Source organism: Cylas formicarius, unplaced genomic scaffold (assembly GCF_029955315.1).
Source record: "Cylas formicarius isolate icCylForm1 unplaced genomic scaffold, icCylForm1.1 PGA_scaffold_2__14_contigs__length_35257938, whole genome shotgun sequence".
Lineage (NCBI taxonomy): Eukaryota > Metazoa > Arthropoda > Insecta > Coleoptera > Brentidae > Cylas > Cylas formicarius.
In genome coordinates this window covers 30,548,767-30,572,012 of record NW_026844319.1, presented here as the reverse complement: position 1 = coordinate 30,572,012, position 23,246 = coordinate 30,548,767, and the positions used below count along the sequence as shown (strand labels likewise).

At 36.5% G+C, this 23,246-nt stretch overlaps 6 protein-coding genes across 7 annotated transcripts; 4 read left to right on the top strand and 2 right to left on the bottom strand.

Moving 5' to 3' along the window:
* The first annotated feature begins 273 nt into the window (after positions 1–273).
* Positions 274–926, top strand: LOC132697977 (MIP18 family protein galla-2). 2 transcript variants are annotated; one of them, XM_060663783.1, is made up of 2 exons: positions 274–521; positions 598–926. In XM_060663783.1, exons 1-2 carry the CDS (start codon positions 395–397, stop codon positions 924–926), a joined length of 456 nt encoding a protein of 151 aa, XP_060519766.1. In that variant the 5' UTR covers positions 274–394. The 2 variants fall into 2 exon arrangements, with proteins under 2 accessions (XP_060519766.1, XP_060519765.1); XM_060663782.1 differs by having other exon boundaries at positions 315–521; positions 571–926.
* A 1-nt stretch (position 927) lies between these two features.
* On the top strand, positions 928–1,712 carry LOC132697976 (protein unc-50 homolog). The gene has a single exon (XM_060663781.1). The coding sequence runs from the start codon at positions 928–930 to the stop codon at positions 1,663–1,665; it is 738 nt and encodes a 245-aa protein (XP_060519764.1). The 3' UTR covers positions 1,666–1,712.
* A 1,876-nt stretch (positions 1,713–3,588) lies between these two features.
* On the bottom strand, positions 3,589–4,786 carry LOC132698164 (queuosine 5'-phosphate N-glycosylase/hydrolase). The gene has a single exon (XM_060664090.1). The coding sequence runs from the start codon at positions 4,691–4,693 to the stop codon at positions 3,716–3,718; it is 978 nt and encodes a 325-aa protein (XP_060520073.1). The 5' UTR covers positions 4,694–4,786; the 3' UTR covers positions 3,589–3,715.
* Positions 4,787–4,850: 64 nt separating this feature from the next.
* LOC132698392 (paramyosin-like) lies at positions 4,851–12,627 on the top strand. The gene is made up of 7 exons (XM_060664419.1): positions 4,851–4,989; positions 5,046–6,209; positions 8,198–8,943; positions 10,496–10,808; positions 10,864–10,989; positions 11,069–11,227; positions 11,284–12,627. Exons 1-7 carry the CDS (start codon positions 4,987–4,989, stop codon positions 11,506–11,508), a joined length of 2,736 nt encoding a protein of 911 aa, XP_060520402.1. The 5' UTR covers positions 4,851–4,986; the 3' UTR covers positions 11,509–12,627.
* A 371-nt stretch (positions 12,628–12,998) lies between these two features.
* Positions 12,999–16,994, top strand: LOC132698677 (venom serine protease inhibitor-like). Its single transcript, XM_060664870.1, has 3 exons — positions 12,999–13,056; positions 13,121–13,303; positions 16,674–16,994. The coding sequence occupies exons 1-3, from the start codon at positions 13,002–13,004 to the stop codon at positions 16,862–16,864; spliced, it is 429 nt and encodes a 142-aa protein (XP_060520853.1). The 5' UTR covers positions 12,999–13,001; the 3' UTR covers positions 16,865–16,994.
* A 917-nt stretch (positions 16,995–17,911) lies between these two features.
* Positions 17,912–22,251, bottom strand: LOC132698237 (uncharacterized). The gene is made up of 3 exons (XM_060664198.1): positions 22,151–22,251; positions 21,854–22,097; positions 17,912–18,806 (listed from the first exon to the last, which is right to left on the bottom strand). Exons 1-3 carry the CDS (start codon positions 22,196–22,198, stop codon positions 18,391–18,393), a joined length of 708 nt encoding a protein of 235 aa, XP_060520181.1. The 5' UTR covers positions 22,199–22,251; the 3' UTR covers positions 17,912–18,390.
* Between the last annotated feature and the right edge of the window lie 995 nt (positions 22,252–23,246).

Genomic DNA, 23,246 nt, shown 5'->3' with positions numbered 1-23,246 from the left:
ATGGCGACAACTAGAAATGGCAAAAGTGTGACCGAATTATTTTCGATTACATAATTATTTATATTTTTAATTATTTCAGTATTAGTAAGTAAAAAAATACTTTTAAAACAAAAAACACGTCAATCAACAACTTGGCAAATAATAAGTATATACAAATTCTAGTCAATAAAAATAATTCAACAGCGTGAGGTCCGTTCAATCAGGGTAACCCGATTACGTCATCAACACAACCCCCTGCAACAAAAAATCCAGAGTTCTTCTTCTTCCGACAAATAGCCAAACAGTTCAGACTAGAGCGTTTAAATCAAAAAAGAAGAGATTTTGTCAATTGACATTTAGTTAACTGACATTAATAACATAATTTTTGGTCGACAAGAGCAGTGTAATTTCTCCAATGCCTTTAGGTGACCAGCTCGAAAACCAGAATCCTTCGGTGTTTGGCAAAAGCGAGGATAGAAGCACCACCTTAGAAGAAGAAGACGATTCGGTCGTAGACGACTTCGATCGCAGAGAAATTTTCGGTGAGTAACGTGCCGGTAAATATTGATATAGCCTTCAGGATATTTTTAGATTTGATCCGTTCCATAAACGATCCAGAGCATCCACTATCGTTGGAAGAATTGCACGTTGTCCAGGAAGATTTAATCCACGTGAAAAACAATGAAAATGATGTCCATGTCCACTTCACCCCTACAATTCCGCACTGTAGCATGGCAACTTTGATAGGACTATCTATACGTGTGAAATTGTTGAGGTGCTTGCCGGTCAGATTCAAAGTTAAGGTAGAGGTTACTCCAGGTACCCACAACGCGGAGCAGCAGGTCAACAAACAGTTGGCCGATAAGGAACGTGTCGCTGCTGCTTTGGAAAACCCCCATTTGATCAAAGTCATCAATCAGTGTGTGGCGCCGCGTATTAGAGGATAAAATGGTGCCTCTGCAATCGTCCCAGTACGAGATAAGTTCCGCCTATCACAAAACCAGTCGCTACTTAAGGCGGATACTTAAATTTGAACAAATGGACTTTGAGTTCGCGTTGTGGCAGATGTTTTATTTGTTCGTGGCGCCCCAAAAGCTGACCAAGTTGTTCCGAGCTAGAAAAAACTCAAAGTCGCAATACGCGAGAGATGACCCGGCTTTTTTAATACTGTTTTCCTGTGCGTTGGCTTTAACATCGGTCGGGTTTGCAGTAGTGTTAGGACTCGGTTTCTTACAGTTTTTGAAATTTTTAATGCTAGTTATTTTCGTTGATTGCGTCGGGCTCGGTGTATTAATTGCGACCCTATTATGGTACTTGACGAATAGATTTCTAAAGCCGAAAAATACTCCTCAGGACGTCGAATGGGGACTGGCGTTTGATATACACTTAAACGCGTTTTTTCCGCCTATTATTCTCTTACATTGCATACAGTTGTTTTTCTACAACGGCTACATTAATCACGAGTGGTTCGTCTCTATTTTATTGGGGAACACATTCTGGCTCGCCGCTTCCGTGTACTATATTTACATAACATTTTTAGGTTATAATTCTATGCAACTTTTAAACGGAACCAATTTGTTTCTCGCGCCTATTCCTTGGCTCGCTTTCGCTTACGTCATCACCCTGGTGTGTAGGGTTAACATATCTCATATAGTTCTAAATTTCTACAAATATCGTGTATTGTAATCCGGTAAACAATATAGCAATTAGATCTTGAGTCTTTTATTTTTTTGCGTAATTAACGATATAGGTAAGAAATGAATTGCCTGCTTTGTAGCTATTAAATCAATTTATGTTTTGTCTAGTTTCCTTGTTTTATCGCATCTAATACAGATGCGTTTCGCTTGTGCACAGAACAACTTTGGAAAGTTCTTCTTAGCTTCTATTGGGAAAAAATATTATGATCACCATGCCACTCTGGAAAAGTTCGAATTTATATCACAGACTGACGAACATCGGCTTCTTTTGTGTAACGGGCAAATTTACAACTCTCACTTGACAAAAACTATGCGCCCACCTAATTCCAAATTCCAATTTAAGGCCCCAAAGAAATAATCAACATGCATTACACGAATGAACGCACTCCAACCAAATAAAAACATCAAACGCTCGATAGGTTTGCCATCGCCAAAATAACCAGTAAGCGAGCATTTTTCCTGCAAAATCTAAGGCTTGCGATTAGCCTAGAAAGCGACCCAAGAGGTGGTTGCAGCACATCATTTTATGGATATGGATATATCTGGTTGGATATGTAATATGCAGATGATATTGTAACATTCAGTGTATATCTGACGATTATCGCAGACTTCTTTACATGACCACCGTGAACATCATTCTGTAAAAGAGAAAAAACATATACCTACGCCTATTATTAGTATTAGTCAGTGAATCCTCGGGCCTAAGTAGAAATTGTTTTTATTATCTGGTCAGGTGTCAATTTTGACATTTTGCTTCCCCCTGCATCTGAAAAACAAAGTTCGTTGTATATGCTGATGCTCGTGCCTGTGGAGTGAAAAAAGGTCAAAGCTAATCCTGCGATAGTTGAATGCTTTTCTAGGAAATTTCCCACCATGAGCTATCAATTATTTAGACCAAATATGTTTGCACTTTAAAGTCATTTTAATCGCCATTTTTCGTAATAGCGGCTTTATTTACTTTGTTCATCGATGTTAAACCTATAAGTTTAAAAAAACAAACTCTTTGCAGGGTAATTTTTTTAAATAGAATTGCTTGACGCCGTACGGAGCGTTATTTTTAATTACGACTGTTATTTGTCGGACATGTTAGATATGTAAATATCCTTGTTTCGGACGACCCAAAATATTGCGTTAATCGCAATTACTCTATATAAAAATGGGCATATATTTCCATACATTCTTGGATATTAATCGCAAAACTCATGAATATGCATGTTCGCGCGTAATCGCGTGATTTACGAGCAATAGATCTATTAAGCGGTACGGAAAACACCGCGAATCGCTGAAAATAATTGCTAATAGACGAGACAAGAAACCGCAAAGACGACACTACAAAAAGCCGTGACTTTGTCGATCTGGACGCATACACCTCTTGGCTACCGGCAAAAAATAAAGAGCGTAATGAATCTAGGTTTTCTAACAGTCTTGTGTGTGTGTGCCATCGTCTCCGCGGTGGCATCTGATGGCGTAAACAATGGCGTCGGTGAGTCGCTCAGTGTTATTTTTTCACGACCAAGCAATTTCAATTATTTAACAGGGAAAAAAACAATATTTCATGGCATTATCGGTTTTTCAACTTTTTATATCTTCTTATACTTTTAACAAACCTTTGGGCAGGATCACTTAGATCATTCGCCCATTGCCGGTCACCTTTTTTTGACGTGTTCCACCAGGAATTAAATTTATTTCTCCAATATCTCTCGTGACCCAACTAATAAGAAGCATTATTAGGAGTACTACGAGAAGGTTGTAACTTTTTTTCGAAGACATTTAAAAGGTTCTCACTTTTTGCAGATTGCGGGCCGAACGAAGTATATAACGCTTGCGGGTCCCTTTGCGTGGCGACATGCAACGCCCGCCATTTTGGAAATTGCGCTCAGCAGTGCAACCCGGCGTGTTTCTGCGAAGATGGTTACATACGTTCCGCCATTGGCGGTCCATGCGTAAAAGTGTCCGAGTGTAGATTTCATATGGGAAAACGATAAATAATAATAAAAGATATATATTATGTAGAATCAGTAAAAACACATTGGTATTTATTAATAATAAATTCCGAAAGTTTTATGGAAAGGCAGACCTTTATTCAAAATATCGCCAGCGTGTTTTCGCCTAAAGTCCCAAAGAAAGTGGTCGATCAATACGGAATTGATTTTTCCCTCTGCACCTAATTTCGCCACTGCGTATTTCTTGAGAAGTTCGACCGCGTGGATTGAGCATCCTCTGATTTCAACCTCGTCACTTTCGCCGCAATTCAAAACCACGTTTTCCGATAGTTTTTTGTGCAAACGCTCACTATAAGTAAACACTCCGAACCACAGCAACGTTTGCGGCACCCTGTAGTCGGCGAACATAGTAATTTGATTGATATTTTTTAAATTTCGAAAACAAGCCCAAATGTCGGCGACGAGGATCTGCGCCCTCTTGTAAAATGCAACTTTGCGCCCTCTATATTCCGCCTCGTCTCGGAAGCATTTAAAGTTTTCCACAATCAGCTTCAATAACTGCTTAGCATCATTGTTGGCTTGTTTCACGACATTCTGGAAAGAGCCCTCAAATTTCTCTAACAAAACTGATCCCACTTCTCGGAGGCATTTCACTCTCTCAAACAGAAGTGGCGTTTCCACTTCAGTATCGCCCCGTAGTACCTTTCTCAACTGTTGGTCAGTAATAACCGAAAAAAACATTGGGTTTAAAATGTCAACTTTTTCTTTTAGGGCCCTGTTTATGGCGGCGCATAGAGCAAAATAGCCCGTGTAGCCGTCGACTTTCCAACCCTCTTCGTGTTCGTGATGCCAAAAGCAAAAGTTTAGGGTGTCGACTATGAAAATCCACGCAAGAGCGTGGTTATCCTCCGCCTTGGGGTGCACTTCTACCTGGCTGAAATTATCCGGTATCAATCGGCCAGCGCTTATTTGGTCTACTAAAACATCGCCTAGCTTCTCGATTGCGGCGTTATTAATTGTTACGTTTTCTGCTAAACCTGCGATTAATTCACCAGATTCGCGGGGACCTAACATTTTCAAAGTGCGGTTTAGATCACAGAATACTAACTTTCACCTTTTACCAATGATGGCGAACTGACACAGGCAACTTGGCCATAAATTACATTTCACACGATTTCTTCTTCTTATTACAATTAAAATTAGGGTGCTCTAAAAAAAGAAGAAAATAGACATTCTAGCCACTAAGACAATGACACTGACCTTGGATCGTCAATAATTCATTAAAGAGAAATGTTTAAGCTCATTCAATAAAAAAAAAAGATTTATTACTTACCGTTAATTGCGGTTTCTCATGCAACAAATGGCATATGGTACGCAAGTTTCCTTTTAATCAAGGCTAATTTTTTGACGTAAGCTCTATTTTTAGCATATTATCTATATCATGGAAGACTTTGAATTGAAATCAACTTTAACATCATCGAACACGTCCGGGTTGAGCACTTGCCACGAGGATTCGAGCCTCGATGGATCTGGCATCTTTGACCGGTGTCATTCCGAGAACATACAAGATTTGCGCAACAAAATAGATATCCTACTCAAAAATAACTTTAGCTTGGGAGACCAACTGCTTAAAGCCAATGAACAAATCAGTAGACTTTTAGACACTAATAAAACCAACAGATCATTTAAATTGGAAAGTGAATTGTATGGTTTACGTCCTTTGATTGGTGAATGTAATGTCTTGAAACAAACCAATGAAAAGGTCGAGTCAGAAAATGTGACTTTGCAAAATAGGTTAAAGGAATATTTATGCGACTTGAGGGTCAAAACTGGCTTAATTGGAGAACTTAAAGATAAAATTGTGCAACTGGAGGTTGACAAACAGACTTACATGAGTGACTATGTTAGGGTTAAGAAAAATCTGGATAAAGCGTTGTTAAAAGTGGATGAACTTGGGAAACTTCAAAAGTGGTATGAGGATCAGCTAAAAGCTGGCCATGCCGAGAAGGGTGTTCTATTGGGCAAAATTTCAGAGTATAACATAAAAATTGTTGAATTAAACAAGAAAAATTCAATTTTGAATATTAAACTGCTTGAGATGCAAAACCAGCACCTTCAAATGAGTTTAAATAATTCAAAAGAGGATGATCAGTTAATGGAGAAAAAAAATGTTTTTTTTCTAGTGCCTGATACCTCGCTTGACTTTGAACGACACTGTTCCGAGTCTGAAGATCTCAGTGCTGAATTATCAATGGCAAAAGAGCGGACAATAGATTTGGAAAGGCAGTTGGAGAGGTTAAAATTGGAAAATTCAGAGTTAGTGGCCAAGTGTTTGGTGCAACAAAAGTGTTTAAGTGAGCAGGAAGGTGTTAATCATGAACTGCACAGGTCTAAGAAAGAGTTGGCTATTAATTTGGACAAGGTGCTAAAAGATAATTCCGAGAAGTGTATTGAAGTGTTAAATTTGAAAAATGACTTGAATGAGTTGAAGGTGGAAATTAAAAGCGGAATTGAGGAGAAGCAACTCATAGAGAGTACAGTGGAAGTTATCAGAAGCCAGCTGGGAGGTTTTAAGCAAAGTTATGAACGGGTAAGTGTTGTCCTGTGGATTATTGAGATAATAGGAGTGTCTTCTTTCTAAAATGTAAACCTGTAAAAATTTGGTATATTTTATTTGCCGCATGTATAGGTTTGCAACTTATCTTATTATAAAGTGAGGTTAGAAATGTTAAGTATATGTGTAAACAAAGAAGTTCCATTGTCAGTGTCCACAAACTCAAATTGGTTCGTCAAAGATTCGGAATAGTGTTTGTTTTGCAAGAATTAAACTTTACCTATGTAGTATAATAAATAAGCTGTATTAAACTATTCTATGGGAAGCAAACACCACACTTTTATTTAAATTACACGAAAAAATAATTAATTTGAACTGAAGTGGCTTTTACTTGATGAAAATCCATTTAACAAAATAAATAAGAACTAAAAGTTCAGTTTTTCACGAAATTTTTCGACAACACCGTGTCTTTATCAAATGAAATATTTACAAACTAGCCGGTACTATATATACCGAAAAATGACAATAAAGTCTTAACTAAGGTTGTGAGAATTTAAGTTCTATAAAGGAGAGGTATTTAAATCTAACTGATCGTTAAGCAATACATTTGAATGTCTCATTTTGTTATAATCTCCATGGTTTCCAATAAATTTAATTTTCTACTTTTTGTGGCTGTATGTAAAATATCAAAATTGTCGTCAAAAATGTGTTTTTCTGTGTTTTAAGTGTGTAGCATAATTGGAATCTAGACTTTTGTTTTTAAAAGCTCTTTTATGTTCGTTAATGCGTTTCTTGGAGGATCTACCTGTTTGTCCAATATAAATTTTAGGACAAGATCCGCATTTCAACCTGTAGACACCTGATTTTTGAGATTTTGGACATTTCGTTTTATTGTTTTTTAAAAATTTTGCTATTGTGTTAGTTCTGAAAGTTATTTTTAAATCACATTTTGTCAAATGTTTTGATACTTTTTCACTGGGTTCTCCTATTTATGTAAATGTTTTAAATTGTTCGTGTTCTGTATTAGGTTTCGGATAAATAGAGTTTACTGTTGTCTGGATTTGTTTTTTTATCTATAATGGACAGATTGTAGCCGTTGTTGAGTGCAATTTGTTTAATGATATTAAGTTCTGTGTTGTAATCTTCTGTTGAGAGTGGCGTATTAAGAAGTCTGTGTATAAAACAGTGAAATGCAGTCATTTTGTATGTGTAAGGGTGATTTTAGCTGTTATGTATGACTGTGTCCGTGTGTGAGGGTTTATGATAAATGGAAACATGTAATTTGTTTTGCGTTCTAATGAGTTAATCTAATTTAAAAAAGAATTCAATTGTCTGTCCGTTCCAACAAAGCAAGCAAAGACATCATCACATTTGTTGGAACGTATAATCGTATAAAATTCACTATCGAGATTGAACAGGATAACTCTATTAATTTTTTAGATTTAACTATTACGAAAACGCAAAACAAATTAGATTTTTCCATTTATCATAAACCTTCACACACGGACACAGTCATATATAACAGCTCAAATCACCCTTATACGCACAAAATGGCTGAATTTCACTCTTGTACACACAGACTTCTTAATATGCCACTGTCAAGAGAAAATTACAACAAAACTTAATATCATTAAACAAATTGCACTCAACAACGGCTACAATCCGTCCATTATAGATAAAATTTTAAATAAAAAACAAATCCAGACAACAGTAAACCCTATTTATCCGAACCTTAAAACAGAACACGAACAATTACATACATGGGAGAACCCAGTGAAAGTTTCAAAACATTTGTCAAAATGTGGTTTGAAAATAGCTTTCAGAACTAACAACACAATAGCAAAATTTTTAAAAAACAATAAAACGTAATGTCCAAAATCTCAAAAATCAAGTGTCTACACGTTAAAATGCGGATCTTGTCATAAAATTTATTGGCAAAACAGCCATATTGATTAATAGTATAGGCATAGTATATGAAAATACTGGAATGGTGGAAGGGTTTTTATGTATAAAATGGGTTCTAGGTAAAATCGGAATTGCGTGCTTCCAACAAACGCATCCTCCAGCTAGAGAAAGAGAAACAAGATTCGTTTATGAGGGATAACTGGACTGTGTGCGAACTAGCAAAATCGAAGGACAAAGACATTCAGATCGAGAATTTGAAGCGGCAAATCGATGAACGCAACGGAAAATTGATGAAAACGGAGGTTGAGCTGTTAGAGAAAACCAGAGATATCGCAAGGTACGATGCCGCATTATCCCAGTATAGGGACTTGGTTGGGGATATGGAAAGCAAACTGGGCACTCTGGAAAAGGCTCTTAAAGATAAGGAGGAAGCCGAAGTCGACCTTAAAGACAACGTCGAAATTTTGCGGACCGAGCTGAAACGAAAAGACGTCCAGTTGCACCAGTCTTTGGAAAACTCAAAACTGCTAACCAAGACGTTGGAGAAGAACGGGATCATAACCAAACTCCAGAATAATGTCAACCTAATTGATACTGACTACGAGACTTACTTGGGAAGTAGTACGGACGACACGAAGGTGAAGTTACTGTATAAGGGGAGTATTTGGAAGGGAAACGGATTCAATTGCCTGAAAGTTTTTGAGTTATTATCCGTCCAGTTGGAAGCCTTGCCCGGGGTGATTAATCAAAAACTGGCTTGGTGCGAACGTAAAATCGCTAGGTTGGAGAAGCGATGGGCAATTAAGAAAAAGGAAGAAATTGCTCGTAGAGTTAACGAACGGAAAATGGACAACAAATTGAAAAAGTGAGTCTTCGATTGCGAGATACTGCAAATGCGTGAAATTAGTTGCAAAAATTTCATGCCAATTTTGATATTTTCTAATCGATTGCCAAAAAGGTGGTTTTTTCACATATAAATGGGTTTGGTTATTTAAACGCAGGTACCGGTTTGTTGTGTAGAGCTGAGTTTAATTAATTTAATAAGTTTAACAAAACAAATTTTAAAATATTACTTATGTCTACTTGGTATGTCTGCATTAATGTATTATAATATACAGATTTATATTATTTCATGTGTCGCTGTCACTACTATCACTAAACATATACTTTTTTATGCTGGATACTTAAAAGTATCATTTTCTGCCTGCGGTTTTAAATTTTCAACCTTATATTTACATCGTATGAGAATTCTACACAAGTGAAAGATAAATAATAATAATAATAATAGTAATAATAATAAGGCTTCATTGAGAATTAAAATACATTCAAAAATATACAGGATGCATAAGGTACAGTACAATATTATCAAAGCGTGAAATCTAGCTGACTCGGTCAGCTACTCAACATCAACCCACCTCGATAAATCTATCTATAAGTGAAAGACAAATAATAATAATAGTCTAGTCTTTATTGAGAATCCAAATACATTCAGAAATATACATGATGCACAGGATACAGTACATTATTATCAAAGGGTGAAGTCTCAACATTAACTCAACTTGATACATTTGTCTATTATACTTTTTTGCAATACGAAATACATGCATTTTACTCTAATCAGATTTTTAATAATACGAAATCCATGCATTTTACTCTAATCAGATTTTTAATAATAAGCTGTTTACAAAACTTCTGCATTCATGTTGCGTTGGTTGTTGTTGAGTCGAATTTACTGACGTTTCATCAATCATCCTGTTTTCTTCTTCGGAGCTCAACTTAAACTAGTTCTCAAACAGGTTCGGTTAAGCTCTGAAGAAGCCAACAGGATGATGGGCGAAACGTCAGCATATTGGATTCAGAACCAGTTTCACTTAAGCTCTGAAGAAGAAAGGAGGACGATGGGCGAAACGTCAACAAGTTCGATTCAACAATAACTGACGCAGGAGGAATCCAGAAGATTTGTAAATAGCATTACAGTAGCCTGTTGAAGTTTTTTTGAAAAATTATACCAAGATACAAGAGAATCCGGCTTAAACAGAAATAAAATAACAAAAGAAAGATAAAGTATTTACGTATTTAGGGAACTAACTTATCTTTTAAATAGGCCTTATATATTAAAATCAAAGCAACAATTTTTCTGAACGTATGAACGTAATGGAGTCGTTATGAAAAACTTGTATGTCAGTGGGCTTGAATGGAGAATAGAAGTGGTTTTATTTTCATGACTATTTTTGAAGCCTTCGTGGTACAATCTGAACGGAATAGAGAATTAGAGAAGCATGTAAGGCGTTATCGCATTCACTTAGCCACCAATTTTATTGGACATTTCCTCCTTTTTTGCAATTGAAAAGATCGCTAAATATCGGGGGCAGTTTTTTTGCTAGACGTAACTTTTAGCACCCGGAGTATTGTTTTAGGGCCGAATCGGTCAGTCGGGCTCTGCTCGGCATGGTGAAAGAGCATCTGAGAGAAAGGCAATCGGTCGAGAAACATTCGAGCCGTTTGTTTGACGAGAACGATTGTTTGCGGTTGTCGTTGAGGTCCAAAGAGTGTCAGCTCGAGATATTTGAAAAACTCCTGAAAGATTACGACAATGACAACAAAAGGCTGAAGGAGACTGTGGAAAAGTTGGAATATCAGGCCCTGGGCGAATGTTCGGTAGAGGAGCTCAAATATTATCAAACACAATTTAAATTTTTAAAAGATGAAAACTCGCGGCTTAGTGCGGAGGTATGTTGACGAGAAAAGCTTTGGGTGAGTGTAAAAACTCTTGGATTATTTCTAGCTTAAAAAGTTGCAATTAACTAATGGGCTGTTCGATAGTAAACCACGCGAGTTCGAGAGTGAAGGTCAAAAGTCGGAGAGCGTTGAAATAGATATAAAGCGGGAACGGTCGGTTAGCGATGAAAAGGTGAACAATTTCCTGCGTTAATTTTTTAAGATTGCTTCATTTGAACTATTAACGAAAAGTAAGTTAACGCTATTTTAAGGGCTTCCCTTCGGACCTGCAAGAACCTGGGCCGTCGGTGGAGGATCGCTTGCGTCATTTCGAAAACGAAATGAAATCATTGAAAAGCGACAAGTATTTTTTGCAGAGGCTGTGTAGCGACTTAAGAGTGGCCGTCACGACTTATATGGATCAGAATGAGGTGCAATTTCATATCACCGATTCATTTTATTTAATTTACGTGCAATTTTATTACAGAGGCTTAGCGAGATGGTCAGGGCGCTCGGGCCACCTAGTTTACCTATAGTCGATCGGTCTAGTAACTTTGAAGATTGCGGGATAAAAAGCGAGAAATATATCAGGCAGCTAATTGAGGAAAGCAAAAAGTCCATGCGCACAGATGTCATTTCTGAGTTGTATGAATGTTTCAGCGTTTTAAAGGCCGACGCGTGTTCCCTGCACATGCGGATATTAAAGATTTAGTTGGGGTTGTCAGATCCCACCGTTGGTTTTCTTTATTCTTGTTCAAGGTTATAAAAATTCGGTATTAATGTTTACAGTATTTTGGTGCATATGAAGTACTTACTGAATCGCTTAAAATGTAAATTTAAACTTGCCTTGCCATGAGGTTATTCCATCGTATCTGTGATAAAATTGTTGCTATTTGAGAGTTTAATAAACTTGTTGAGCTTCGATTCGGGTTTTTCTTACTACGTAACACACAAAATTGAAGCAATTTTCAACCAGAACACGTCAACTTCAGAAACATTCGGTACCTGTCAAATGTCGAAATTCCTGCGGCTGGTTCACATTAGCGAAATCCCAACTATACTGACCCGTTAAGAAACACGATTCTAATCATCTAAAGTTATACTTTTATACGTGCTTTATAATGCGTAGTAATCGAAATTCTTTACTGGTTGCTTTGTTACCAGGGTGACGCAAGTGTGTAAATGCTTGATATTCTGTACCGTTTAGCATCGTCAAGGCGAACCAAAACTAACCAAAATTGAAAAAGATCAACCTTCGTCACGGGGTACAAAAGAAAAATAACACAAACTTCCTCTTTAAACGAGAACACTAGAATAACGCTACATAATATTTGGTATTTACACACGTGCGTCACCTTGGTTACAAAGCAACTAATAAGAAAAGTATTTCGATTACTACACATTGTAAAATAGTTACGAATTAATACGCGTATCAAAGCATAAGTTTTGCATTTTTCGCAACCACCCACACTTTAGATGATTAGAATCGTGTTTCTTAACGGTTCGGTGTAGCTATTTTTATAGTAAATTTGTTTGTTACGATTGCGCTGATGTGTAAGAGTACCACCAAGCAAACTTAACAAAATGGAAGATTACGCATTAAAGAAAAAACGTTTGAATATTTCGACAAAACAAGTCTCAAACCAATGCTAAAAGAACAGCTCTCTAGACCATCGGGCCTCCAACTGGCGAGAACAGCAAAACCAGCAGCGTCGTACGACACTTTTACACTCAAAGATACATTACAAACACGATTAAACCGGTAAACTGTTTATATTGAAAAATGGAGATCTGAAACACACAGAATTGACTAATACAATAACTTTGAGAATTTCCATTTGCTAGCACAGACACTAGAGTCTTGAATTAAACGAACATGGTTAAAATCACTCTGATGGCTTTGCTCGCATTACGTGAAACGAAAAAGAAGAAGAGTCGCTTATACAACACAACTTGCACACTACGTAGTTTTCTTATCCAACCCAGATGTCGCACTCGACTACAAATTATGGCGTGAACCGGAAATTGCTATGGTTTGAGCCACGATTGCGAAATACTTTAAATGCGATAACGTGAATGGCAACAACCTTATCAACGTCTTATGGCTGGGACCCAAATGACCCCCCTTTTTTGCTACGTATCGAAATTTTATCGCAATTAATACATACAAATATCATCAGCGAATTCAAGCGGCGCCTCAAAAAAATGAAACCGACGTATTTCTGGCTGTTATGCGCTTTGACGGTGCTAGTCGCGAGTAGTGAGTAGATTGCGGCTGTCATTATTTCAAAACCCATTTTTAAAAGATCCGCCTTTCTTTTAAGGTAAATTGCGATGCGAGAAAGACGAGGTGGTTTCTGAATGCGCGTCGCCTTGTCCAGACACTTGCGCACCAAACTTTAACAGTGGCATCGCCTGCCCAAAGAAGCGGTGCGTGGTCGGTTGCGTGTGCAAATCGGGCTACGTCAGAGACGACACCGGAATATGTGTTCTGAGCTCACTGTGTCGCAAATAAAATCTCTAATATTAGTGTAATATAATAAGAAATTGTTTTGTATTGTTTCTGTGAAACCTTGTTTTATAGATAAAAAATCAATCAATGATTTCATTGTGTTCGTGCTTTGATGCCGCTTAGCTTAAATAAATCAAACCTGAGATTTTAAATTCTCGGTATTTTATTCATCAGTGTCAAAAGACGCCAGAGAATTCCCTGGAAGGTGTTTTGTCGTTAAATATGTCAAAAACTATAATTCGTTCAAGGTGGCAGTAGAGTTGGGTATAAAAGATCAGACTTATGACCTAAATTACTGGTCCTAAAGGGAGACATAATGCTGACTTTATAATTTAGCACCGACTTCATTTTTATGTAGGGATAGAGGGGGATTAAAAAATAAATGCTCACGTTAGGGATGTTTTTGATAAATTAAAAAGTAAAAATAGCCAATATCACTTTGGCATATCTAAGCAAATAAAGAATTATTTAATATAGCCTCTTATTCATTTGTTAAATGCCCTAATAAAGGAGGGAGTGTACCCAAATATTTTGGGGTGCTTGGGGTGGGGAAGTTACCGCAATCAACTTTAGACCAATTTCTATTGTATGTTGTATATCAAAAATCGTTGAGTCAGTATAAAAAAACTGAATTAATAAACATTTTGAGAATGTTAGTGTTTATTTCGGTCAGCAGGGAGATCAACCGACTCTGCTATCACCAAGCTGGTTAAAGCTATACTTAAAGGACAAGAAGACAACTTTACGAGTACAACATTCTGCGATTTTACTAAAAAAATTTAAATATCACAATTTTGAAATCTTCAGCCGAAGTCTAGTTAGTGAGGAATGGAGTTGTGCAGCGTAGAGCAATGGGACCTACCCTCATTCTCAGATATATCAACGACCTTCCTGAGGAGCTTTTGAATGGTTGGTTGGCGTTGTTTGCAGATGACACTACATAAAGTGCAAAATTCTTGTCAATTCATTTAGACTCTAGACTAAATGGCTAAAACAATTTCAAAAAATATCTTTCTAGTACGTAGCCTAAAGGGCACTGTAAATTGTAACATATTATTGACAGCATATCAGGCTCTCTAATTGGCTCTCACTTGCTTTATGATCTGATAAACTGAAGCCAGTCGGTAGGTACTGCAAGAGCTTTTGATCTACAACGTAGGGTAATTAGAATAATCACAAACCTAAAATACATAGACGATGTTAGATCGTAGTTTTCGGAGCTTAAATCATTTATACACTTAAGGAGGACAACCTTAGAAATGATTTCTTCCGTCTTAATGCAATTAGGTTAGGTTCAAATTACTGCTGCATCAATTTTTTTAACAAAGTTGAGCCTGAGACAAAACAACTCCCAATAAACAGCTTCAAAAACTTAGTCAAAGTCTTTTCAACAAAGCATTCCTTTTACAGTTTGGAGGAGTTTATCTTTTTTCAAAATGTCATTTTTCGGTGATGTGATAATCTTCGTGCAGCTCTAAGGTACGTCTAAGTGTTTTATAAACATTGTATGTTTTCAATGTTATGTTATAAAATTGTAATTCCATGTTATATTTTATCGCTACGACTGATTCTATAATTGGTTGTATACATTTTATATGTTTGTAACATGCTAATAAATTAAATGAAATAAAAAAATGAAATGATTATGTGACCAGGGAAGGAAATCCCGACGAGATACCGGCAGTTCAAGGCAACAGTTACGCAAGGAGAAAAGTCCCCGGTATCGTCCTGACGCGTCTCGATTGTTGTTGAACGATTTGTTTATTCGGTTTAACGCGCGAGGTTCCAATATAAATCGCGTCCGCGGACCATGTCGGCCATGTTCAACATGAAGACGGCAACAGCGGTTCTTTTTTGCTGCCTTTTGGCTGGAATCAGCTGCGGTAAGTGATAAACCTCTTCCTTTCGCTAAATTTAGAACCTCTTTAGAAAAAAAAATCGATTTCCTCGAAAACGGGGAAAGTTTTGGTTTTGTATAGTGCTTTCGCAGGTAAGTGGTTGATCCAATCGCTAATCTAGTGCTTGTTTTGTCAAGATTGAAGAAAATATTATTATAGTTCCACCAAAAATATAGTTTTTACAACCGACCCTGCGATTAACTTTGCCCCCTATGGAACACCCTGCCGAGCTGACCCTTACACTTAACCACTCCTGGACCGTCTTAGGAATTTATCTATGTACTCTAACAAGCGGGATATAAGTATGTTCTCAATCTTTTTCGCCGAGAAAAAATTAGTACAAAGTAACAATTTATTACGTTCTATTTCATTACATTTTATTAATATACAAAATATTAAATATAATAATAAAGTATTATTCACTGAAAAAATAGTCACTATCGCTACTGTCGTCACCTAGTTCAATGATCAACTCAACCACTAATCGTTCTCGATAAATATTTTCTTCTTTTATTATTCGTTTTTCACAGTTAGACCAGCTTTGTACTGATATTTTAGCTACCTACTGTCCGGTAACTTTTGAAAATATTATTAGTAATTTTTTAAATACTAATTATGATATTTATTTGATACGATTCGCCAAATAAAAATGCAAGTACATGTCAAGCCAATCTGGCGCCATAAATGAATCTCAAACGGGATTTCTGAACTGTCTGGATTCTGCTTTTATCGTTCTGATCCAAACGTGGACCATAAACTACATCTGAAAAATTGAAATTGCCTAAAACAAGATACTCAGTCAAACTCAGTGAGTTTTTTGATGTATTGTTAACAAATGACGATGTGGAAACAAAAGTTTGATATGTTTTCTTTAGATTGTAGTTGTCTAAAGTTTAGGTTAGTATCCAGGTTTCTAGGACAGTTAGAAATTGACAGATTCGTTGTATCATGGAGACTGTGCTTGACCCTATCCAAAAAAAGAACAATTTTTAGACTATGTTTTTCTGAGAATGGCACCAGATGTTACGAAATGTGCATATTGTAAATTTATGTTTACAGATAAAATTAATAAAATAATAATTTTAATTAATTAATTATGTTATTATACATTATTTTTATAATCGTAAATAATATTTTGTCACTGCAAGATTTTTATGTGTTAATATAATAGTTCCAGTATTCTTTAAAATAAAATTAATGTTCATAATTTTTCATATAACAAAAATTTTAAATAAATTTATAAGTATACTAAAATATAATCAAAATTTACAATGCCGACTAGTGCTAGTAGTATAAGATTATTGTTTTCTAAATATTGCTAAGTTTGCAATAGGTTTACTAATTGCTTTTTTCCAGACAGATTTTTTTTAAATCCTATATCGTCTGTTTCGTTATTCGACGAACATTTCTGAAACAAGGTTTGGAGAGCTCTACAACTGGCGTACAAAAAATTCACCTTTTTTTCAGCCCCACCGCCCAGTCAGCAATGCGACGGTCCCAACCAGGCGTTCACTACTTGCGGCACCGCCTGTCCTGAAACTTGTCACGGACCAAAAACAAACTACTGCGTGTTGATTTGCAAAATCGGCTGCGCGTGCAAACCGGGCTACGTTTTGAATGAGAAAACGGGTCAGTGCGTGCACAGATCGGAATGCTGACTGTCATTCGTCCGTGATGCGGACGGCGTCCAGGGCCAACTATTCTATAATTTAACCATAAAACGCCCGACGAATGTGATATTTCGTATGCTTTAATTGTTGTTTTTTTGAAAATAAACGTTTTTCCAAGTATTGCTCGATTACTACAAGGAATTCGATACGATTACCCAAACTTAAGTATTGAGTTTGAGAATGAATCATTAAATCTTGTCAGATCCTATTTTTGTGAAAGGTCACAACAAGTTCTGGTGGATGGTGTTTTTCATAATCTGCACTTAAATGTACAACCTCAGGCAAGAACATCACTTAGTTAGCCATTACTTCCGATATAATTCTACTAAAGGATGTTTCTCAGCAATTGCTTAACTCCAATTTACTCTTTAAACCTGAAAAAATCGGATCATATAACACATAAGATTAATGAACGTCAGCGGTTGAACATGTTTTGTCATTTGGATCGTTTTTTATATGGTTTAGCAAAACCCTCTCTTCTTATTTTAGAAAATATTAAAAATATATTCAAGCTGAACTGTGATATGCATGAACAAATTAAAATTTTCACGGGCCGGATATAATTTTGTCTTTTTTTTCTTCTTCTTTATGATTTACTTATTTATTATTGGTTTGTTATTGCATTGGGAAGAGTAGGTAATGATATGTTTACCTTCTTTTTGGCACACAATTTATCTTAATCTGTGAGTTTGTTGTACATCTATACTGTAATTTTTATGAACAAATTCGATTATTATTATTTATTGTTATTATTTATATTATTATTTTTTATAAAAGTGCCCCAACACGGGTTTACCAGTGTTAAGTTTGAATATCCTTAGGCAAAATTTCACCCTGTATATATTTATATCGCTTGTACATTGATACTTCTGAATAAAGCCGAGGTGGTTATAAACTTATTTAATTGAACTAACAAAAAACAATGATATTAAATATATAGAATAAATTCATAGCTAGGAATATCTATACATAATTACATTACATAACATTTTACATTACATAACCATGTTCTATCAATGTAAATCATAGATCTGTTGTGTAATCTATATCTTTTAATTTCTTGAAGGTAATTAAATCTCCAAATGTGTGCCTGTGCCTTTTGTCGTTGTTGTTTGTTCGAAATGCATAATATTCAACAGTGCCACAAATGGTTAACACCGAACAATATCAGAATGTAATAAATACACCTGGCCCACCCCTGATTTGTCACTAGAGTTCGAATAGCTTTTTGTTAATGGCTTTACCCAATAATAATAATTAATAACATCGTTAAAATTTTCTTGTGGATGGTCGGTCGAAAGCCAACACGATGAAGATTGAGACGGACTATAGCATTATTCGGGATTGATTCTATTCTAATGTGGTGGTGCTGAAATAATGGATGTACACCGTTGGGATCCACTTTGTGGGCTTTGGTAAACCATTCCGAACTAATACAGGTACATTACAGGCGTTATTTTATTTCGATACATGGCACAAAATTAATTATTATCACAAGCAATCACGATCACGCCTCAAAGAGCCGCGCATAGCGCGAACTGCTTCACTATGTCGCCCGCTTGGCCCGGAACCTTCTCGACGCTGCCGGTGGCGCAGTTTTCGATGTTGGGGCCCAGGTTCTGGATCAGCTCCTTGGTTTTGGTCACGTCGTCCGAGATTTTCTTCGGACTTTCGACGATATCGCTCTCGATCTTAGCGCTGAGCTTGGCCAGGCAAGTGATCTGCTTCAGGCCGCTGCCGCAGTTGTCTATTTCGTCGCCCACGGACGCGAGATCGGTTTGGATCGCTTGAGCTCTGTTCATGCCGTCGGTAATGTAGCCCTGTGCCGTTGAGATTTGAGAATTGACGCACTGCAGCAGCTCGTCCATCAACGTGTCGGGCAGTTCCTTGAATTGCGTCTCGTATTTCGCGCACTTTTCCAAGTTGATGCCTGAAACAGAAGGTTTTATGCCTACCCCCAATATAGCTTTTACGAGGGTACGGTGAAAAGTTTCCGGCGTGACCAGGAAACACATAAACATAACCTCAATCAACATTGATACATTTCTCGAAATGGTGTTCTAATTTGGTTATATCAGTTTTAAACGTAGATTCCTCAAGCCCCTCAAGATGTTGATTTTGCACTTTTACTGTTAAGTCATTTTTTGAGGTTAGGAAACAGGTAATAGTCGCTGAGGGCCAAGTGTGGAGAGAATTGAGGTTCCGGTATCAAACTTCAATTTGTTAACTTTGGAAATGCGCTTCACAAATGAGGTCATTTAATTTGCACCTCGTACTTCAATAACTCTGCGTAGTATTGAGCAGTGATAGTGTTAACCCTTTTCAAGGTAATCATTGATTATAATTCCTCTCGCAAACTAAAAAACACTAGCCATAACTCCTTTGTAGTTAGTGCACCTAGCAACCAGCTGTTTTGACCTTATTTTGAGGAGTGTAGTGATGCACACAAGTCGCATCAACAGTTATGAATCGTCAGTGGACATGTTTTTTCGTAAGTTTCACCTTGCACACAGCTTATCCATGCTCCAATGCTTGTGCAAAATATTTCGCACACGTTCAGCTGATATCCTACAGGTCTCAGAGCTATCTCAACCTGCATTCTTCACATACCATTTGGTGGATTTTCTCAATCATTTTTGAAGTTGTGACCTCAACCTTGAGCGAGGCTCGTCAGAGGTGCTCACACGTCCCAGTGTAGAGCTTCTTTAATTTGTTTTGGTGAAACACCCTTGAAATCGAAGTAATTGATGATTCCAATTTTTCCAATGTCAGCGATTAGGTAGACATAGTGGCGCCACCTCTCGGGCAGCCCGGAAACTTTTCACCCCACCCTCGGCTAGCAGTTTTGCAATGACGTCTGCAAGACTACTTTATCTGTAAAACCTATGCTGTATAATTTGTTGCCTGCTTAAAAACATAGTTACAAAACTTTTATTACTGTTGCGATGTTTATAAACCTCTATAGGTTTTAAAGTACCTAACGGATATTCTATAGCTTCATGAAGGCCCGCTAGCATTTTCAGCTAGAAATGATTTTGATACAATTAAATTAGAACAAAAAATGTTCAGATTTTCGTAGTTATTTAATACAGGCAACACCGTGCCTGTATCAACTACAAAATATGACAATATTCGGACATCTATGTATACAAACAGGGTAGTAATAGACTCTTAATTACCGGTGTAGTGTTATAAATTTAAATTTAACAACGACGACATACTTAAATCCAACTAACCTGAAGATATAAAAAAGTTAAATTCTTTTAGTTTATTTTAGAAAATGTAAACTTATGCACGACTTCGTAGGTTCTCGAAATATGTATTTGTTAGTTAGTATATGAAAAAAGAATAAAATAATAGGTATAAAACTGCATTTAATTTATTCTTTAGGTAGATTTTTTTAAATAACTTATTTAACTGATGATTTAATCTTTTTGGTTCAATTAATATATTGTTTATATATACTGGAACTATCTAGTATAAAGAAAGTATAATAACTGTATATTATTTAACATTTGTTTGGTAAATATATTATTATTATAATCTCATTTTGTTAATAGCTTCCAAACTTTTCTATGGAAAGTGGTATATTCAGTAGAATAGGTAGAATAAGAGAAACATGGGTATATAAAACAGGTAACCTAGAAATAACCGTTAAAGTTTTTAATTTTTTTTTTATTTCAAATTTTTAAATTTAACCAGGTCAGTGGGTTTAAAAATCTACTGTAGCTCCCACGTTTTCACTTATATAAAGTCATTTTATTATTATTTATTTTAATTAATTTTTCTCTATTTTCTTCTTATTCTATCAAACCAATAGGTTTAACACCCTGAACTTTTAAACAGCATTTTCAATCCTGTGCTACATCTTCATACACTACATGTGCTCCGAAAGACGAAAATCAATGCGATTGAAATCTGGACTCCTAGGCGGCAAAGGCGTTTGACTCCCGCGCAAAAAGCGATGAAAAACAAAATTTTGACATCAATTTTTTTTGAAAAAAACCGTGTTCTGTGTTTCAGAGGTCAAATGGAAACCTTAAAGAAAAAGAATGTAAAATTCCAGGGGTTAATCTAGCTACTCAGTATATTGGATACATTTATTATTAATATTTCACAAGGTTAGGATTGAAAATTAATAGAAAAAACTACGTGTATGGTCGGTGAGTAGGACTAATATCCACGTGTGACAATACTAGTAAATCAGGAGAATATTGAACGAGGAAAGCAGTATCTGGGTTGTATGTTGCATCATAATTGGGACCGACAAAAAGTGATTGGGTATGGAACAGAGCAGACAAAATTGCTTTCGAAAAATCGTCGCTGGGCGGGGCAGGGACTTTTACTTCTCTACTAAATTTGAAGTCGATATCTGCAAAGTTAGGACACTTAACACATTTCTCATTTAGCACGGAATATCGGGCACTCCCTGTACAATAGGTGAAATGTTTTAGCCATCTATACGGGCTATATCGTCGTGTAAAAGAAACTAACATCTGAAACACAGTCTTTTAGTTACAGCCAATTTTCAAAATTAAGGGGACCAATTTTTCAGTTTTTTTTATTATGCGTATGCTGTACATTTATGAAAAAAAAAACGCGAATTTTTATTTTTTTAAATAAAAAACAAAACTATAAAAAAACCTCACAAATCTCAAATTCAAACTAAAACTCTGTTTGGTCAGTTCTTTTGTATGGTGTAGAGGCCCAGGCGTTAAAAGTAAATTCTAAAAATTAATAAGAAGCACTTGAGATGTGCAACAAATGAAGAAGTGCTTGGGACATATTATGAGAGGAAAACGAGATGAATATGAAGAAAGACACTCTCGTCGTTGCGGGATTCAAAATTTTCGAGATCTCTTGATCTTCTGACGACGGAAGTAACCAACGAAAACCAACTGGCCTTGACTGCGAACTTATGGCGTTGATATTAATAATAAAAATGTTTGAAAATATCAAAATCTCGACGATAAGAACCTTTTTCTTTGGCTTTGGCGTTAATCTCGTCGATTTCCTTCTGGAAACTGTCCAGCGCGCCCTGGATACTTTCCTTGGCTGACGTTTCCAACTGGGTAGCTTCCTGTTTGATCAAGTCGAGGGCTTCGTTCAATGTGGAATTCGCGTTGCTAATGGCAGTACCCATATATTCGAGAAGTTCGTTGTACAGCTTCTTGACCTCATCTTTCGCACCATCTGCCGACGAAGTTTCCACGGCGAATCCCTAAAAACGCACGACGTTTAACACAACAAACCGTAGGGGGTTTCGTAACCCACCTGAGAGATTAAAACTGCCGCCAAAAGGAACACACTTTTGCTCAACATATCGATAAAGATTGCGTCGGTTAGACCGGATCGATACTTGAGAAAATCGATTTCTCGAACTTATATACCCACACTTCGAGTATATCTTTTATTTGATCTTCGTGTTTCATTTCCCAAATGTCGCAATGATAAAGAGTTTCAAGTGCCATTATGTATTTCGAAATGCAATTGGTTTGTAAATACAGGGTGGCCCTTTTAAGAAGGGCTCATACCTACGGGGATTACAAAAAAAATATAAAGACAGTGAAAACTTCCTATAGCGAAACTCTGTATTACGAACAAAATTTGTTGTACTATTAGGTCTCCATACAAAGCTATGTAAAACTAGCAGAAAAGTACCCTGCTGACGACATTTTTAAAGCTGACGAAACTGGTATTTATTACAAAATGACTCCAGATAAAACTCTTAAATTTGGAAGCGAAAAGTGTGTGGGTGGAAAATTTTCTAACGAACGTATAACAGTGTTAGTAGCTGCCAATATGAGTGGGAGAGAAAAAAGAAAACTAGTCGTAATTGGAAAATCAACTAATCCACAATGCTTTAAGAACATTTGCTGGTCACTTATAAGGCAAAGAAGTCTGCATGGATGACATCGCAAATTTTTGAAGAGAATATACGGAAATTGGATGCAGAATTAAAGGGGAGGAAAATATTACTTCTCTTAGATAACTGCCCTGCACATTGGCTGACAGTCGATACAGGAAAAACATTTTAATGGAAATGATCGAGTTCGAAGACAAATTTTCTATTAATATGCTAGATGCCGTCAACTTTGTTAGTAAAGCTGGGAAAAAGGTGACATCAGAAATAATTCAACACTCCTATCTTCACGCAAACACAATGCGAACAGCATTTGGATCTGCCAGTGGATCTACAAGTGAGGAGTTACAAGATTTGATGGTAATAGATGAGGATTTGCCTACAACAGCAGACTTGACAGAGGAAGCCGTATTACAACAAACAAGAAAGGGTGAGGAAGAGCACCAAGAGGAAGAAGAAGATCAAGAAGTTGATCTGGGACAACCACCAACCATTCAACGAGCCCTA

What these genes read in the sequence shown, in the direction of transcription:
- LOC132697977 (XM_060663782.1), top strand. Translation starts at nt 395, where the DNA reads ATGCCTTTAGGTGACCAGCTCGAAAACCAGAATCCTTCGGTGTTTGGC. An exon ending in CGATCGCAGAGAAATTTTCG is followed by an intron (nt 522 to 570) that starts GTGAGTAACGTG and finishes GGATATTTTTAG; the next exon opens with ATTTGATCCGTTCCATAAAC.
- LOC132697976 (XM_060663781.1), top strand. Translation starts at nt 928, where the DNA reads ATGGTGCCTCTGCAATCGTCCCAGTACGAGATAAGTTCCGCCTATCAC.
- LOC132698164 (XM_060664090.1), bottom strand. Translation starts at nt 4,693, where the DNA reads ATGTTAGGTCCCCGCGAATCTGGTGAATTAATCGCAGGTTTAGCAGAA.
- LOC132698392 (XM_060664419.1), top strand. An exon ending in ACTCGCGGCTTAGTGCGGAG is followed by an intron (nt 10,809 to 10,863) that starts GTATGTTGACGA and finishes GATTATTTCTAG; the next exon opens with CTTAAAAAGTTGCAATTAAC. An exon ending in CTTATATGGATCAGAATGAG is followed by an intron (nt 11,228 to 11,283) that starts GTGCAATTTCAT and finishes ATTTTATTACAG; the next exon opens with AGGCTTAGCGAGATGGTCAG.
- LOC132698677 (XM_060664870.1), top strand. Translation starts at nt 13,002, where the DNA reads ATGAAACCGACGTATTTCTGGCTGTTATGCGCTTTGACGGTGCTAGTC. An exon ending in GACGGTGCTAGTCGCGAGTA is followed by an intron (nt 13,057 to 13,120) that starts GTGAGTAGATTG and finishes CTTTCTTTTAAG; the next exon opens with GTAAATTGCGATGCGAGAAA. An exon ending in TGTTCTGAGCTCACTGTGTC is followed by an intron (nt 13,304 to 16,673) that starts GCAAATAAAATC and finishes CCTTTTTTTCAG; the next exon opens with CCCCACCGCCCAGTCAGCAA.
- LOC132698237 (XM_060664198.1), bottom strand. Translation starts at nt 22,198, where the DNA reads ATGTTGAGCAAAAGTGTGTTCCTTTTGGCGGCAGTTTTAATCTCTCAG. An exon ending in CGGCAGTTTTAATCTCTCAG is followed by an intron (nt 22,098 to 22,150) that starts GTGGGTTACGAA and finishes GTGCGTTTTTAG; the next exon opens with GGATTCGCCGTGGAAACTTC. An exon ending in CGCCAAAGCCAAAGAAAAAG is followed by an intron (nt 18,807 to 21,853) that starts GTTCTTATCGTC and finishes CTTCTGTTTCAG; the next exon opens with GCATCAACTTGGAAAAGTGC.